This window comes from Hypanus sabinus, chromosome 6 (assembly GCF_030144855.1).
Source record: "Hypanus sabinus isolate sHypSab1 chromosome 6, sHypSab1.hap1, whole genome shotgun sequence".
Classification (NCBI taxonomy): domain Eukaryota; kingdom Metazoa; phylum Chordata; class Chondrichthyes; order Myliobatiformes; family Dasyatidae; genus Hypanus; species Hypanus sabinus.
In genome coordinates, this window is record NC_082711.1 from 168,302,786 (window position 1) to 168,321,582 (window position 18,797).

The window sequence follows — 18,797 nt, forward strand, 5'->3', positions numbered from 1 at the left end:
AAAGTGCAACACATAGATACATCTCAACATAACTTGTGTACATTCATATATTGTAACAAAATTGGTCAAAATGTTATAGCATAACACATAAAGGTATACCACTCTCTAATCAAAAATTTAAAAATAGGTCATACATCATAAAAGAGATTTTTTATATAAAAAAAGTCAACCCCCTACCAACTACCAAAGAAAAAAGCTGTTGGATGATAATGGATAATTAGGAAAAAAAATATTCACTTAAGAGAAGATAAAAATATACATAAAAATCTGTGCACTGTTAAACTTTATAAATTGGAAAAGTAATTTAGGAAAGGTCCCCAAATATCATAAGAAGATTGTTTCAAATTTAAGACTGAGCAGCGGATCTTTTCTAAATTTAAATAAAACATAATATCATGTTGCCATTGAAGATGTGTAGGAGGGGTAGACTCCTTCCATTTAAGCAAAATTGCTCTTCTTGCTAAAAGAGAGGTAAAAACTAAAACCTGTAGGTTAGGAGTATTTAAAGTTATATCTTCATTTGCAAGAATACCAAACAAGGCAGTAAGGGGATTTGGGTCAAACTGGACCTTAAAATGTTGTGAGAAGGTATGGAATACTTCCCGCCAAAACTTTTCAATTTTAGGGCAAAACCAAAACATATGAACTAAAGAGGCATCAGAAGAGTTGCATTTATTACAAAGTGCAGAAACATTCCGATAAAAACTGGACAGCTTCTGTTTAGAAATGTAAGCTCTATGAACCACTTTAAATTGTAGAAGAGAAGGACGAGCACAGAAAGATGATTTATTAACCTGTTTAAGAATTTTATTCCATCTATCATTAGAAATCTGACAATTTAGGTCATCCTCCCAAGCTTTTTTTATTTTATCTAAAAAGTCTTGACTAGAATCAATCAACATGTTATAGATACCGGTAATAGAACCATTAACAAAAGGTTTTAAAATTAAAAGATTGTCCAGTAAATTTTTATAAAGACCTATAGGAAAAGTAGTTAAATGGAAACGTAAGAAATCTCTAATTTGAAGGTATCTGTAAAAATGTGGTTTTCCTCTTTTTCAGCAAATAAAATAACAGATAACATAATTGTTAAGCAAATTTTAAGGATTTGGTCTCAATTTAGGAAAATTTTTTGGTTTAGCGAATTTTTCATTATCATCTCCCATTCTCCTTAATTTTTTTTTATCCCTTCCATGACTGACAAAGTCTTTAAGGATTGGGATGAACTAGGCATTAAGTGTTTTTGAGACTTGTTTATCTCAGGATCTCTTGCTTCATTTGACCAATTGTCAACTAAATTTGCACTCCCAAAAACACATTTTTACAGATAATATCCAGGCTTATTCTGCCTGGATGCAGACTGGTTTACTATCTAAAGAATCACAGTTGATACTGAATTATCAATAATCGTCTCTACTTTTGCATATTTTTATTTTCCCAAATGGACATTACTGCTCTCGGGGCTTAACAGTGAATTCAACCATTTTATGCAACTACTGCTGCAGTTGCCAAGCTTTCCAGTTCTCAAATGTAATGAAAAATAGGGAATTTGTAACATCAACCTCATTTTCTCTCTCTATAGATGCTATCTGACTTGCTGGTTATTACTAGCATGTTATTTTACTTTAAACTTCCCAGTATTTATATATATTTCAGTTCTATTTTCAATTTTTTTCTGTCCTAATTTACACATTCTCCAGATAGATCAATCACCATTAAAAGTTTCAACAGCCAGTGCGAGTACTAGTCATTTACTCCCTCTTTGTCCCCATCCTATCCCACACTTACCCTTTGTTCTCTCCACACTACTAATTATCCTTTTCTACAAAATAAAACATGATTAATTTCTAATCTTTTCTTGCTCTATTTAGAGATAAGGATCTGAAACTATGAGGATTTTCTTTCTTTTCAGATTTTGCTTCAGCTGCTGAATAATTTCAGCATTTTCTGTTTTATTCTGATGTGCAAATCTGCAGTTTGTGTTTAGACTGCAAAGCTTTTACTGCGCAGAATGGCAGATTTTTTTTACAGCAGAGATACAAAAGACTGCAGATGCTGGACACTGGAGGGAAAAAAGATAAACTGCTGGAGAAACTCAAATCAATTCCTTATTGCTCCCCCAACCCCTCCCTCCCACACACACAGATTTTCCTCAACCTGTCAAGTTCCTCCAGTAGTTAGCTTGTTCATTTCTACAATAATTTGCACCCTGGGTTAATTTTCAATTCTGTCATGTCTTGAACAGCAAACTGAATAAAACCTTTACAGTAAATTCATACGATAGGCATAATAAGAACAATAATTCTCTGGGTATGGAACCTGTAGATCACAAATGCAATGAACAAATTAAGAAATTTAAAATGTGATTTTTAGTCACCATACTGAAGAAATTATTCATTATAAAAGTTTGATTCTCTATTGGGCGAGTACAGCACAATTATCAACAAAGTACAATCATTTCAATTACCAATAGACATACATCCTAGTCAGTCCAAAGTTCTTTGATAACTTAGTAAAGAAATCTTGTTATCAAATATCAACTGCAAAGGTGCCCAAGCTCGATGGTAGCTAAATGTATGGAATTGATTCCTTTGAATTCAGAAGGATAATTTGAGCAAGTTATCATATTTTAAATTATCCTTTTTTTGGATTAGGAAATAATCAAACGCCTCTTTCTCTATTCAGTTATTCTATTTCTTAAAGGAGTCAAACTGCCCATCTAGGCTCAAATATTAATAATTTAAGCAGATTCCAAGGCCAATCAGTACTTTGAAACCAGACTTTAACAGGACTCTCTGGCATTGGGGAAATGTGGAAGGGGCACAACAGTTTAGAAATAATAACCTAAGAAATTATGTACCTAAAATGGAGAATAATTACTAGTTTTAAAAGACCGTACATACGTACATGCTCTTTGTATCCAACTTGCTCAATATGAGTCACTAGACAAGTCACTGCACTAGATTATCAACTTGGTCCTATATCATTAGGCAATATTAGATGGGAAATTGTTCATGAAAACACTATTTAACTCCTTACAGTACTTGCAATCCCATGTTTCCATGCTGTTCCAGAGATCTAGAACCAACACTTGCAAGGAAAGCTTCAAGTGTGGGATTCAGAGAACAGAAGGAAGTCATAAGTTTGCCTGAGTCTGATCACCATGTATCTTGGCAGGTACTACGCTGAGCAAGATGTGAGTGGTTGCTTTTGTAATTGAGAGTTTGAATAAGGACACCTTTCACTAGTGTCTTTAGTTCAAATGCAAATTCAGCACAATAAAGGGTTTAGGTAAATATTTCATACTCGTGCTTTTTGTACTTTAGATTCTTATTGTAGCTCATTAATTCTAAAGTTTGTAAATATTCATTGAACAGAATTGTTAACGTGAAGTACAAATAACATTCCTGTTACTATTTTGATCACCAAATCATTCACTTAAGTTCTTATTTAAAAGGCAATACAGGGTACAAGATTTCTTTGCAAAGTTCTTCCTGACCAAAAAGGTCAATCTTCCACAGAGGATTATTTGCATTCAAGAAATCCTAGTTTTTTCCTGTTCATCCAGAGAAGGTAGACATTGTAAAGACAGATGTTGGAGAAAATACTGGTAAGCTACCTTTGTGAATCTCAACAGTCAATATGGTGAAGAAATTCTCATAGCTGTTGAGGTGGCATTACTAACAATGGTTACCTGCTTGTAGATGAATTCAATCTGACAGCAAACGGTATGCAGATGTGCATGAAAATCTAAGTGTTCCTTCTCAGATTAATATCAATTAAGGTGATTACTATTCCAATATTAATCAATGTTATATCACTATAAAACTCATTTGTACAGAGAAATTGAAGATTTTTGTTTAATAAAGCTTCACTTTCTAGTGACACCAAAATAAACAGTTGAATAAACTACTAAATGTGCAGTTGAGTTTAAGGGGTGGATGTTTAATCACAACTCTGCATTGCAGCTTTGCAGAATACCACCTCACATCCTTCAGCATTGCCAAACAAAAGATAAGATTACACCACTGGGTTATTTCAGTGCTTCAACAAAAAACTAGCTGAAATTGTTAACATGTATCCTTTGGATGAATTGCAAGTTTACAAATAAAATTAAATACATAGCCAATTATAAACTGATCACTGTCTTTTTTGTGGCATCAGTAGGCTTAACAATGTGAATATGCTACATATATTGGATAATATTAAATATTTAATCACAGATTTTTATTTTGCTTCCTCAGCTGTCTAAACCCTGCAATTTAATTCAGAGTAGACTTGAAACTCCAATGCAGTACCAACAAGATACATAATACCGGTATATTACATTGATTAAAATCTGATTTACTTTTCTTTTGGAAATCTACTGTGTAATTCAAATTAAGCAACATTAAAACAACAGGACTTTTAAGTAAATTTCAGATTTAACTTTTCAAATTTGTGTTAACTGCAGTGGCATTAAGTTATTTCATTCTGAAAAGCAGCATTTACTGCAGATAAACTTAAATATTTTAGGCTTCAATGTTAGTTTTAACTGCACCACTGTGCAGATAATAAGCAAAAACTCAAGTTTTAATATTCACCGATCATGCTTCATGTCCTTTAGAATTAAAATAAATGATGTTGGAGTCAGAAACTGCAATTTCAATTTTAAAATTAAACGGACAATAAATAAGTGGCAGACGAAAAGGCACTAGTTCAATCTCATACTAATGCAATAAGGTTCTCTTCCTGGAGTACTTACAGTTCATCTCTTTGTCTCTGTGACAACACCATTTTGATTGTGTGAAATCAGGTCTGATTTGTACAGCAGCTGCTGCCTCCTCCACGGGAGATCCAAATTCCTTGCAAACTCCTAATTTGTTAAGTACTGCCACACAGTGGCCCTCTGCCAATCCAAAACACCTTTGCAGTAGCCAAATCCAAGAGTCAAAGGGAGGCTTGGTGACATTCAACACCCAATATTCATTTCACCTGTAAATTAAATCAGAAAAATTCAGAATATAGACAACACATTCTGAATGACAGTGATTGTTTACTAGCCATTGCAAATTTGAATGTATTTTTTAAAAGAACTTCACCACCTTATTCCTGTGACTGTTTTGAAGGTAGAAATGATTGTATAATAACATGTTCCAAATTTTTCGGTAGGATTTAAGCTAATGGCAGTGACAGTTGGCTGTAGAAGTATCACTAGTCATACTCGTTGAGATATAGATGGTTACACTCCAATATACTGACATCTTTGAAACAACTGAGTACAGTGTATATATGTTACCAGAAATGGAAGTTGAAGATGTGGTTGAAAAACACTGGAGGAAAATGGCAGTGTTTAGGTGCATGTTTACACCACCAAAGATTTTTCCAGAGTTTGCTAATAATTTTAGCAAAAAAATCATAGTTAACAAGAACATGAATGGCAAAAAATATCCACATTGGAAGAAATGCTCATATGTTGGTATATATGACAATAATAAATCAATTCAAATTCAATTCTTTAAAATTTAAAGCCACTAGTTTTGACATTCTTTGAATGTATTTCCACTTGCATGAAGAGACATCTGCAACCTTTTTACAGCTGGGAGATTTAAGGGAAAGGATGATGTAGCTTAATCAGCAGTCAAAGCATTTCAGGGTTGGAATTACATACACCCTACAAGCTCAACAACTAGGAAGGTAATTTCAGGTGCCAAAAGACCAGGTATGACTGGGTAATGGAAGAGTGAGTGTAGTGGTCATAGTGACTGCATGTAGGATGGGGCTATCAATTAAAGTACATCAATATTTTACAGCATTCTATAATGTTTTTTCCCCAAACACTGCTTTAACAAACTGCTCTTCTGTAAACATACTTATTACACAAATTTATAAACCAGTGATAAAGTTTTATTGCTTGGAAAAAAGGCTATTAATTCTGTCAATTTAAAATGAGGAAAATTACACACATCCAAATAAAATGAAATCATCTGCATCCAAATGAAAACCGAAGAAATAAAAATGTTTTGTTCAATATATTTTATAACAGGTTAAGAGTACACTGTTACCAACTCAAGAGGAAAATATGGAATTCTGGAGGAAGATCAAATACAGTACACTCAGTACATTTGTGAGCTACTGACAGATCAATACACAGTTTGAACTACCATTCACTTCAGCTTTCCCCTTGCTAGAATGTCCGAAATTTGGCCTGACCAGCAGCATAAAGGGTCGATGAAATAATTTCAATATTCAGATGTAAAAGTTGACCATGACTTTGTTGAATGGCAGACCAGTTTCAAAAGTGACAGCAAAGCCTAGTCCTGCCACGTTATTTTATAATCGTCTTTATATTTTTATTATCCTTCTTAATATTAAAACTGTACATGGAGTACTTACTTTCATTCCTTTTACATGGTGTTTCTTGATCACTTTGTAAAAAAATTGCCATGTTGCTCTTTTATTTCACCTCTAGTCTGATCTCAAACTTGATGTTGAGATAATTTGGAAGGTAAAATACATGTGTTCTCAGCATCAGATTTATAATGCCACCTCTATGTTAGTGGATATTCAAGCAATTCCACAATATGTATTTTAAAATAAGCCATCAAATAGAAAGCATGCACAAATGTGAGGAAACAGAACTTAAAAAACAAGAAGCTGCCCAAATTAACACAGCACCAATGTCAAAATGCCCCCCTTAACTGAAATTATTCAAATTTTACTCATTCTATTCTGAAATTAGTTTATCAGATTCTCACCCTGTACACTTGGCTATTAAAATCTATCTTCCTTTTCAACAATGAATCAACAATCACTCCATGCCCCTACATAGTTGGTAAAATCTGAAACTTTTGGCTTTTATTGAATCAAAGCAATTTAAATATATATATTGCTGGAAAATATAACTATTAACAAACAGTGTTCAGCAAATTAATTGGATCAGCAAATCAACACTGCTTGTTCAGGATACAGAATGTCTCCAGGTGACAAACACTTGACTAATGAACACTCCTACACACAAATGAGCACTTGTAATATCAAATTTGAAAAGTCTAACACCTACATACATTTATTCTTACAAATGCAAGAACTAATTTCCCCTCTCTCTCCACATTTAGTAATTAATCTTTCAAATCAGTCTTGTGCTTTTGATGTCATTCATTGCAATACTGTTGAGTTGTGGTTACCATAGAAAGAATTTGTGCATTTTCTTACAAAAATCAAATTGATGTCTGTAAAAACAGAACCTGTTCAATACCCAGGGATGCATATGTAACTCCAACTCCAAAAGATATGATTCCCATCTTCACAAATGCTCCAGCAACTCAATTGCTTAACTATAATTAAAGAGAACAAAGAAAAAAAATGTCACAGGCTAACAAAGTTGGGCAGGTCACAGCAGGCATGCATCACCATATTCTCAGGGTAACAAAAGGTGAACAACTGCAATACTACCCATCCACACGCTGACAGTAAACGATCATTTAAGATCAACATCTTAAGATTAACATTGTAATTTCAACTATTCTGACTACCACAAATTAGCTGTGTTCATCATTGAGTACTAATAGCAAAATTAAAACAACTTGATCTCTGCATTGATACTAGATGAAAAGGTCAAAAAAACATTATTAGGAGCAGGTCCCTTGAGCCTACTCCACCATTCGAAAGCTCATGGTTTATCCAGTTAAAACTCCATGTTTCTGCCCAGCACAAGTGATTTTTCAGCCCTCTTTGTAAGAACCTATTTATTTGTCTTAAAATTAAAGGTAGCAACATTTGAGGGACATAATTCCAAAAGCTCAAGATCCTTAAAAGGAACTGTACCGCAACTATGCAATATATGGATTGGTAATATATGGAAGTGGCTGCACAAGTAGATAGGATGGTAAAGGTATCTTACTTGCCTTTACCAATTAGGGCACTGAGTACAAGAGTAAGGGAGTAAAGCTTGATTTATATTTCTGTGTTGCACGTACGCCATAGGTACTGTGTACCCTATGTCGTACCTACGCTGTAGGGCGACATGCACCTCCCCAAAAAGGTAACTCGTGTCACGGCGACGCAGACTGCAACAGCTGCGATTGGTCCGCTTGGTAGCATTGCATTTCCGGTTGCTTGTTCTCCGCCATCTCTGTACACTGATGCGAAATTAGCTAAGATAGACTGGCAAATGATACTTAAAGGGTTGACGGTGGATATGCAATGGCAAGCATTTAAAGATTGCATGGATGAACTACAACAATTGTTCATCCCAGTTTGGCAAAAGAATAAACCAGGGAAGGTAGTGCACCTGTGGCTGACAAGGGAAATTAGGGATAGTATCAAGTCCAAAGAAGAAACATATAAATTAGCAAAAAAAAGCAGCACACCTGAGGACTGGGAGAAATTCAGAGACCAGCAGAGGAGGACAAAGGGCTTAATTAGGAAAGGGAAAAAAGATTATGAGAGAAAGCTGGCAGGGAACATAAAAACTGACTGTAAAAGCTTTTATAGATACGTGAAAAGAAAAAGATTGGTCAAGACAAGTGTAGGTCCTTTACAGTCAGAAACAGGTGAATTGATCATAGGGAACAAAGGCATGGCAGACCAATTGAATAACTACTTTGGTTCTGTCTTCACTAAGGAGGACATAAATAATCTTCCGGAAATAGTAAGGGACCAAGGGTCTAGTGAGATGGAGGAACTGAGGGAAATACATGTTAGTAGGGAAGTGGTGTTAGGTAAATTGAAGGGATTAAAGGCAGATAAATCCCCAGGGCCAGATGGTCTGCAATAAGGAAGTAGCCCAAGAAATAGTGGATGCATTAGTGATAATTTTTCAAAACTCCTTAGATTCTGGATTAGTTCCTGAGGATTGGAGGGTGGCTAATGTAACCCCACTTTTTAAAAAAGCAGGGAGAGAGAAACCATTGAATTATAGACCAGTTAGTCTGACATCGGTGGTGGGGAAAATGCTAGAGTCGGTTATCAAAGATGTGATAACAGCACATTTGGAAAGAGGTGAAATCATCGGACAAAGTCAGCATGGATTTGTGAAAGGAAAATCATGTCTGAAGAATCTTACAGAATTTTTTGAAGATGTAACTAGTAGAGTGGATAGGGGAGAGCCAGTGGATGTGGTATATTTAGATTTTCAAAAGGCTTTTGACAAGGTCCCACACAGGAGATTAGTGTGCAAAGTTAAAGCACATGGTATTGGGGGTACAATATTGATGTGGATAGAGAATTGGTTGGCAGACAGGAAGCAAAGAGTGGGAGTAAACAGGACCTTTTCAGAATGGCAGGCAGTGACTAGTGGGGTACTGCAAGGCTCAATGCTGGGACCCCAGTTGTTTACAATATATATTAATGATTTAGACGAGGGAATTAAATGCAGCATCTCCAAGTTTGCGGGTGACATGAAACTGAGCGGCGGTGTTAGCTGTGAGGAGGATGCTAAGAGGATGCAGGGTGACTTGGGTAGGTTAGGTGAGCGGGCAAATTCATGGCAGATGCAATTTAATGTGGATAAATGTGAGGTTATCCACTTTGGTTGCAAGAACAGGCAAACAGATTATTATCTGAACTGTGGCCGATTAGGAAAAGGGGAGATGCAACGAGACCTGGGTGTCATTGTACACCACTCACTGAAGGTGGGAATGAAGGTACAGCAGGCGGTGAAAAAGGCAAATGGTATGTTGGGATTCATAGCAAAAGGATTTGAGTACAGGAGCAGGGAGGTTCTACTGCAGTTGTACAAGGCCTTGGTGAGACCGCACCTAGAATATTGTGTGCAGTTTTGGTCCCTTAATCTGAGGAAACACATTCTTGCCATAGAGGGAGTACAGAGAAGGTTCACCAGATTGATTCCTGGGACGGCAGGACTTTCATATGAAGAAAGACTGGATCGACTAGGCTTATACTCACTGGAATTTAGAAGATTGAGGGGGGATCTTATTGAAATATATAAAATTCTAAAGGGATTGGACAGGCTAGATGCAGGAAGATTGTTTCCGATGTTGGGGAAGTCCAGAACAAGGGGTCACAGTTTAAGGATAAAGGGGAAGCCTTTTAGGACCGAGATGAGGAAAAACTTCTTCACACAGTGGTGAATCTGTGGAATTCTCTGCCACAGGAAACAGTTGAGGCTGGTTCATTGGCTATATTTAAGAGGAAGTTAGATATGGCCCTGTGGCTAAAGGGATCGGGGGTATGGAGAGAAAGCAGGTACAGGATTCTGAGTTGGATGATCAGCCATGATCATACTGAATGGGGTGCAGACTCGAAGGGCCGAATGGCCTATTCCTGCACCTATTTTCTATGTTTCTGGATGAACCAAGTCGTCAAATCTACCTGCCAACATGCGAAGATGTTTGAAATGCACTTCCTTGTCCATGTCTCTCATGAAGAAACTCAACACAGTGGCATAGAAACAGCACCGCCAACTAGGATTTGGCGCACACCGAAGTATGCTCACCGAAGTGAAAATCAGGGCTACGGTGTAGCCCATACGCACAAGTATAAATCAGCCTTAATGTGGCAGATATATATAAAAAAAACCTTGGTTAAGGCATACTTGGAATAATGTATGCGACTGGTCACCACCTTACAGGAAGGATGTGTGAATTTTGCAGAGGTTGTAGAAGAGGTTTATCAGGATACTGCCTGGATTAGTTGAACAAACTATTTACTCTGGAGCATCAGAAGCTGAGGAGCAACCAGGTAAGGGTCACAGACTGTGTCCACAGTTGAGGTCTTTTTTTCCCAGGTTAGAAATGTCAAATACTACTTTAAGCTGAAAGAGGGAAAGTTTAAAGATGATTTTTGAGAGGTGGTAAGTACCTGAAATTAAATGCTTGGAGAAATTGTGGAAGCAGATATGATAGTAACATTTAACAGGTAGGAATGAGAGGGATTACACACCACATGCAGACACATAGTATCAATTTAAATTAGCAGTGTATTCAGCCACAGACATTACAAGTCAAAGAGCCTGTTTCTGTGCTGTACCCAGCACCAACCTAAATGGGTGATTCTTAACCATGGTCTGGATACGCTGACAAAGGGAAATAAATTAATAACAAGAACCTTCAGAATTATACAATTATACAATTATACAATTATACATCAAGGTGCTCCTCATTCTTCTAAGTAAACCAGCAGATAAAGGTGCAACCTGCCTTATCTTTCCCAAAAATATCATCCCCCTAATAATCTCGTAAGTCTTTAAACTGCTTTCACTGCATTTACATACCTTGAGACCAATACTGTACACATTACTCCAGATGGTCTTATCAGAAGCCTACAACTGGAACTTGGCCAATTTTATATTCAATTCCCATTGCAATTAAGAATATTGACATTAGCTTTCCTAATTATCTCATGCTTCTGCTTACTAGCCTTTCATGCATTAGGACAAAGATCATATTAATAGTTCACTTTATTATTTTTCTTTCCAAAATGGACAATTTCACATTTTCCTCTACATTATGCTACATTTGCTAGATATCTCCCCTCCTCCTTAACTCACCCATGTAACCCTAAGTCTTCCTCCAATCATGTGCAAGACATTCTTACTTTTTATTATTATATTTAGCAATGATCTGATCTTCATCTGATTCACACAAATTGTAAAAAATTGAGCTCTGAGTACTGATCTTAGAGGCACACCCTTACTCATATGTTGCCAAGCAGAGATTGATTTTTACTTACTCAGTTTCTTATTGGAAGCCAGTCTTTGATCTTTGCTACCCTTTGCAACATGAACATGCATCTTCTGCAATAAACTATTGTATATTATCAAATCTACAACTTGTTGTTCTTCCACAAACCCTAATAAATTGGTCAAATATACTTCTTTTTCAAAAAACATCACACACTCTGCCTGGTTACCTTATTTCCCCCCCTGTAAAAACAATCAATAATGGTTTCCATTGATAGAAGTTAAGCTAACAGTCCCGGTGAAGGGGCTTGGCTCAAAACATTGACTGTTTAATCTGCAGCTTAATGTGAAAAAGGCTGAGCTGGTGGTGGACCTGAGGACGGCTAAGGCACCAGTGACCCCTGTTTCCATCCAAGGGGTCAGTGTGGACATGGTGGAGGATTACACATACCTGGGGATACGAAATGACAATAAACTGGACTGGTCAAAGAACACTGAGGCTGTCTATAAGAAGGATCAGAGCCGTCTCTATTTCCTGAGGAGACTGAGGTCCTTTAACATCTGCCGGATGATGCTGATGATGTTCTACTAGTCTGTGGTGGCCAGTGCTATCATGTTTGCTATTGTGTGCTGGGGCAGCAGGTTGAGGGTAGCAGACACAAACAGAATCAACAAACTCATTCGTAAGGCCAGTGATGTTGTGGGGGTGGAACTGGACTCTCTGACAGTGGTGTCTGAAAAGAGGATGCTGTCCAAGTTGCATGCTATCTTGGACAATGTCTCCCATCCACTTCATAATGTACTGGTTAGGCACAGGAGTACATTCAGTCAGAGACTCATTCCACTGAGATGTAACACTGAGTGTCATAGGAAGTCATTCTTGCCTGTGGCCATCAAACTTTACAACTCCTCCTTCGGAATGTCAGACACCCTGAGCCAATAGGCTGGTCCTGGACTTATTTCCACTTGGCATAAGTTACTTATTATTTAATTATTTATGGTTTTATATTGCTATATTTCTGCACTACTCTTGGTTGGTGCGACTGTAACGAAACCCAATTTCCCTCGGGATCAATAAAGCATGTCTGTCTGTTTATTCCTCTCCATAGCCATGGGTCTTACTTCTACGGAGAGCAACAATGGCAAATTTATATAAAATACTGAAGAGCAAAGACATAATGTCATTTACGAAGATCCGTATAGTCAAGTCTATGGTATTTCCAGTTTTGTGATGTATGGTTGTGAGAGTTGGACTATTAGTAAGGCAGAATACAAAAGAATCGACACCTTTGAACTTACATGCTGGAGGAAAGTGTTGAGTTCATTGGACAGCAAGATGATTCAACAAGTCAATATTTGAAGAGATACAGTTAGACCGCTCACTGGGAGGCTTGTCTGAGACAAAAGCTCAAATATTTTGGCCATATCATGAGAAGGCAGGACTCCTTGGAGGAAACTCTTGTGTTAGGTAAAACAGAAGGTAAAGGGAGGAGAGGGTGACAGAGGCTACGATGGATAAATAATATTACTCAGACAACGTGTATGACCTTGGGGGATCTTAGAGAGGCAGATTCCAACAAGGCGGCTTGGTGTGCAGGAGTCCATGAGGTCATGAAGAATCGGACTTGACATGAGAGACTGAACAACCACCTCCTTGCTTTCTACATTTGAGGAAAAGAAAGAATTCTATAATTCTAATCTAATGGAAACTTCTCCATATTTAGCAAAAGCATCAAGTATCTCAGTAACCATTTGTTTTAAGACACTGTGGTAAAGTCCACTAGTCCACAGGGATCACCAGGAGTTTGAACCAATTCTTAACTCCTTATAGTCAATGGTTTCCAATGCAATTTCTAGTATCTTACTTAAAAAAAAACAAGTTTAAAAAGTCATGGTTTCCTTTTCTAGCTAATGTGAATAAGACTCAAGAAAATCAGAAAAGCTTCACTGACTTTCCCCACTTTAACCCAGATATTTATATACCAATGATGTCACAACTGAGATTAGAGAATACATGAGAATTTGAAATCCAAGTAGCTATAGATTATGAAAATATCTGATTTTTTAAAAAAAACTTTTTCCAAAACATACAAGTATAATTTTCAAAAGAGCTAGAATTTAAATTCAGAGCACTATTAGTTTCTCAATGTCAGAGCTCAAACTGCTTAGTTTCAAAAATATATTTTACTTGTAAAACTAGCAATAGTGCGTAGTACTCACATATTGTCACGATACATACCACATTCAACTGCATAATTTATACTTCATTAGCATTACATTAATTTTCCAACCAAAAAATATTACTTAAGCAAAACTTTAAGGTTTTACACAGATCTTGCGCTTCAGTGTGCAATGTAGGAGGGCTTTATACTTTTCCCACATAGCCTTTGCAGTTGCTGCAGCGAGCTAGATTGTACCCTTTTTATGTAACCATACAACTGTAGAAATGTACTGGTCTGCAATACCCAGTCACAGACAGAACTTAATTCTGGAATTGTAACAAGTTTCAGAACGAAGGATAGTCTCATCATTGCTCATCTTCCAGCAGTAATTGCTGTACCCTTCGTGACATCTATAGCAACAGCCCATACAGCACAAAATACCATGATGTGTAGCTATTTGGCATGCATCTCGACAGTGGCATTTCTTTCCAAACCTTCTTGGCAAATGCACACTACTGAACTAGACTCACTGCTACCAAAATCACCTCCAAGGCACTGAGCTCTGCCTGGGTAGGAGGAATCTGAAAAGCAGGGTACTTCATTAGACAATTCAAAGTAGGTCTTGGTGTTTTTAAACTACAGCTGATACAGCATTTGCCAAGCCCTGGAGAAGTCACAGACCAGTTTAACAAAAATCATACCAAGAATGAAAACCTTAAAATATAAGATTGCATGGACCTGGCTTAAACTGCAACATTTACTGATTAAGGATGATAACACTGAGGTACTTATGATTTAATGTTAAAGCTGTGAAACAAATTCATCTAATGAAGTGCAGAAAGAGTTGCCACAATCTTAATGTCAGAGCTAAGCCATTTAGGAGCCAAGTCAGCAAATATGGAAAGTAATATAAAACGCACTGAGATAAGATGACTGTGTGTACTTTCTGCAGATTATGTATTGATTTGTATGGTGAAATATCTATACCACAGGTAAGTGAACAAGGTAAGTCAACTTTAAACAGAAGTGCTTCTGTACTAGTTAAAATACAAAAACAATCCCAAGGAATATTCAGAGAAATAAAAATACTATTTGGCAACTAGAACAATGAACATTCAATGTCTTCACAACGTCTGTTTCAGATTTTTGAAATCCTAATATATAACTTATTTTGCAAAGACTAAATGACATTAATATGGTACCTTTAACAATAACCAGACTGCAATACCAATAACGCTTGAAATCCTTTGCTATGTAGGAAAATGCAGGAGTTAACAGGCGCAGCAAGATTGCACAACCAATGACATAATAACCAAATAATTGTTACAAAACTGTCATTGTGGAGCATTAACATTGAAAATGCAGCAACAAGGTTCTACATTTTGGCAGGAATAATCCAAATAGAACATACAGGGTAAATGGTAGGGAATTGAGGAATGCAGAGGAACAGAGAGATCTGGGAATAACAGTGCATAGTTCCCTGAAGGTGGAGTCTCATGTAGATAGGGTGGTGAAGAAGGCTTTTGGAACGCTGGCCTTTATAAATCAAAGCATTGAGTACAGAAGTTGGGATGTAATGTTAAAATTGTACAAGGCACTGGTAAGGTCAAATTTGGAATATTGTGTACAGTTCTGGTCACTGAATTATAGGAAAGATATCAATAAATTAGAGAGAGTGCAGAGACGATTTACTAGGATGTTACCTGGGTTTCAGCACTTAAGTTACAGAGAAAGGTTGAAAAAGTTAGGTCTCTATTCATTGGAGCGTAGAAGGTTGAGGGGGGATTTGATCGAGGTATTTAAAATTTTGAGAGGGATAGATAGAGTTGACGTGAATAGGCTGTTTCCATTGAGAGTAGGGGAGATTCAAACGAGAGGACATGATTTGAGAGTTAGGGGGCAGAAGTTGAAGGGAAACACGAGGGGGTACTTCTTTACTCAGAGAGTGATAGCTGTGTGGAATGAGCTTCCTGTACAAGTAGTAGAGGCCAGTTCAGTTGTGTCATTTAAGGTAAAATTGGATAGGTATATGGACAGGAAAGGAGTGGAGGGTTATGGGCTGAGTGCGGGTAGGTGGGACTAGGTGAGATTAAGAGTTCAGCACGGACTAGGAGGGCCGAGATGGCCTGTTTCCGTGCTCTGATTGTTATATGGTTATAAGAGTTTGGTTCATTTGTATCCACAAGAGAAGACTGTGCTAGTTAAGAGCTTCTAGAAATAGCACTTCAAACATGACACTTCCTCAGTACTGCACTGAAATGAACTCTCAGGCAACATTATATGCTCATGCCTCAGGAAGATGGGAATGCACAACCTTCTCACCTAGTAGATAATTGTTGATCTATAATGAGTATCTTTACTACCTAAATTAGTACTGAAAATATATCAAAATAAGCTAACCTCAAAATAAATAATTCAGGAAAATTTCTCTAAAAGGTTCCAGGAAATTACAGATCCCACAAATATCCTGCTAATGAGAATTTGCAATCATTTAAGCCAGCACTTTAATCTCCTACAACTCTATGTAGAACAATCTTACACATGGAGCACTCTTGGGCACAAACCTTTCATTTTCCTATCAAGCCAAATTCGACATTTCCACAGAACCAATACTGCATATTTAACACACAAAATATTTCTGTTAAATCTTTAAAGCTTACCCTGAATTAAAAATCCCTGTTTTCAAGACCAATACTGGAACTGACACCAATTAAAAAAGGGATCATTTTTGTTATACTTTAAAATGATTTAAGGATATCTACAATACTCACAACATCACACTGGTGTTTCCCTACCAGGCTGTGATAACCAGCCATAGGCTCTCCACCTCAATCAAATTAAAGACTTATTATTTCAAGATCTGAGTGTCACTGGCAAAATGTGGTCTAGTTAGGGTTTTCTACCTGAATATTATACATGTTTTTAACTTCATCTGAATCTACTTCCTGATTGCTTATAAGAGTCCTGCATTACAACCACTTAGCTCCTTTATTCCATCTGATTAGCTTTTAATTTTATTCCAAGTTTGGTCTGTGCATGCTTGGCACTGATGGCACTTGTGCACAATGCTACATTTGTCAACATGAAAAAAAAGACTTCTGCCAAATATAAACATATTTTTCCATTGTACCAAAATCAAACTGCAAACTAATTTTGTAAGTATGCCCCGATTACATGACCTAATCTCTTGTCATTCACGAATCTTTATCTAGATAATGAAAATGGATCCATAGGAGCGGAGCAGCAGTCCCAACCTAGGTTCCCACCAGACTCTACATCATTTATTAGTAGACATTCATCTAATAATAGGATCTACTTTATTTGTTACTTGATGAAGACTGGCACACACAAGAGAAAAACCTAGGTCAAAACTACCAGCATTGTACGGTTTCAGTTTGGGGATGAAGGTGAATTGCAGAAAGCTGAGCAATTCAATATTTGCAATAAATCATTTAACTTCCAATCACAGGACTAAAAACGTTTTAAATATGAAAACCCACTGTAAGCAAACAACTTGAAATACTAAATCTTGCATGAATAAAAAATCCACAGACATTATCTTCAGGTGCAAGGTCACTATTTCAGTTCAAGAGTTAGAAATGACCTTTGGTAAGGCATCCATTTTTATGCTGACCTTTGAATCCAATATTCTTGACGTCAAATTGCTTCGATCTTAGTTCCTACCTCATCCAAACCAATGCTACTATAACTGTCACCATGCTTTTGTCAGTTCCAGGATGAACTGTTCAGAATCAAACTTATTATCATCGACATAATGAAACTTGTTTAGTGACAGCAATACAGAGCAAGACATAAAAATTCCTATGACATACAATCAATAAATAATAACTATATAATTAAATAGAGTGAAAGTTTAAAATAAACTATTGCAAAAAAGTGCTTTATAATAGAATCAGAATCAGGTTTATTATCACCGGCATGTGATGAGAAATTTGTTAACCTAGCAACAGCAGTTCAATGCAATACATAATCTAGCAGAGAGGGAAAAAAAATAAAATAAAACAATAATAAACAAATCAATTACGTATATTGAAGAGATAATTAAAAATGTGCAAAAACAGAAATACTATATATTAAAAAGGTGAAATAGTGTCCAAGGCTTCAAAGTTCATTCCGGAATTGGATGGCAGAAGAGAAGAAGCTGTTCCTGAATCACTGCGTGTGTGCCTTCAGGCTTCTGTATCTCCTACCTAATGGTAACAGTGAAAAAAGGGCATGCCCTGGGTGAAGGTCCTTAACAATGGACGCTGCCTTTCTGAGACACCACTCCCTAAAGATGTCTTGGGTATTTTGTAGCCTAGTGCCCAAGATGGAGCTAACTAGATTTACAATCTTCTGCAGCTTCTTTCGGTCTGGTGCAGTAGTCCCTCTACACCAGACAGTGATGCAGCCTGTCAGAATGCTCTCCATGGTACTAAAGACGTTCTTGAGTGCATTTGTTAACATGCCAAATCTCTTCAAACTCCTAATAAAGTATATCCGCTGTCTTGCCTTCTTTATGACTCCATCAATGTGTTGGGACCAGGTTAGATCTCAGATCTTGACACCAAGGAACTTGAAGCTGCTCACTCTCTCCACTTCCAATCCTTCTATGAGGATTGGTATGTGTTCCTTCGCCTTACCCTTCCTGAAGTCCACAATCAGCTCCTTTGTCTTACTTATGTTGAGTGCCAGATTGTTGCTGTGGCACCATTCCACTAGTAGGCATATCTCACTCCTGTACGCCCTCTTGTCACCACCTGAGATTCTACCAACAATGGTTGTATCATCAGCAAATTTGTAGATGGTATTTGAGCTATGCCTAGCCACAGAGTCATGTGTATACAGAGAGTAGAGCAGTGGGCTAAGCACACACTCCTGAGGTGTGCCAGTGTTGATTGTCAGCGAAGAGACCACACAGACTGTGGGCTTCTGGTTAGGAAGTTGAAGATCCAATTACAGAGGGAGGTACAGAGGCCCAGGTTCTGCACTTCTCAATCAGGATTGTGGGA

At 37.1% G+C, this 18,797-nt stretch overlaps 1 protein-coding gene across 3 annotated transcripts in view; it reads right to left on the bottom strand.

Moving 5' to 3' along the window:
* Positions 1–18,797, bottom strand: part of LOC132396076 (lissencephaly-1 homolog) — a 105,699-nt gene that overhangs the window by 73,588 nt on the left and 13,314 nt on the right. For all 3 annotated transcript variants that reach the window (XM_059973458.1, XM_059973460.1, XM_059973459.1), the window contains exon 2: positions 4,745–4,974. Coding sequence is in view for 1 of the 3 variants with exons in the window: in XM_059973460.1 (XP_059829443.1) it covers positions 4,745–4,776 (32 nt within the window). In the remaining 2 variants the exon portion in view is untranslated. The remainder of the gene's footprint in view (positions 1–4,744; positions 4,975–18,797) is intronic.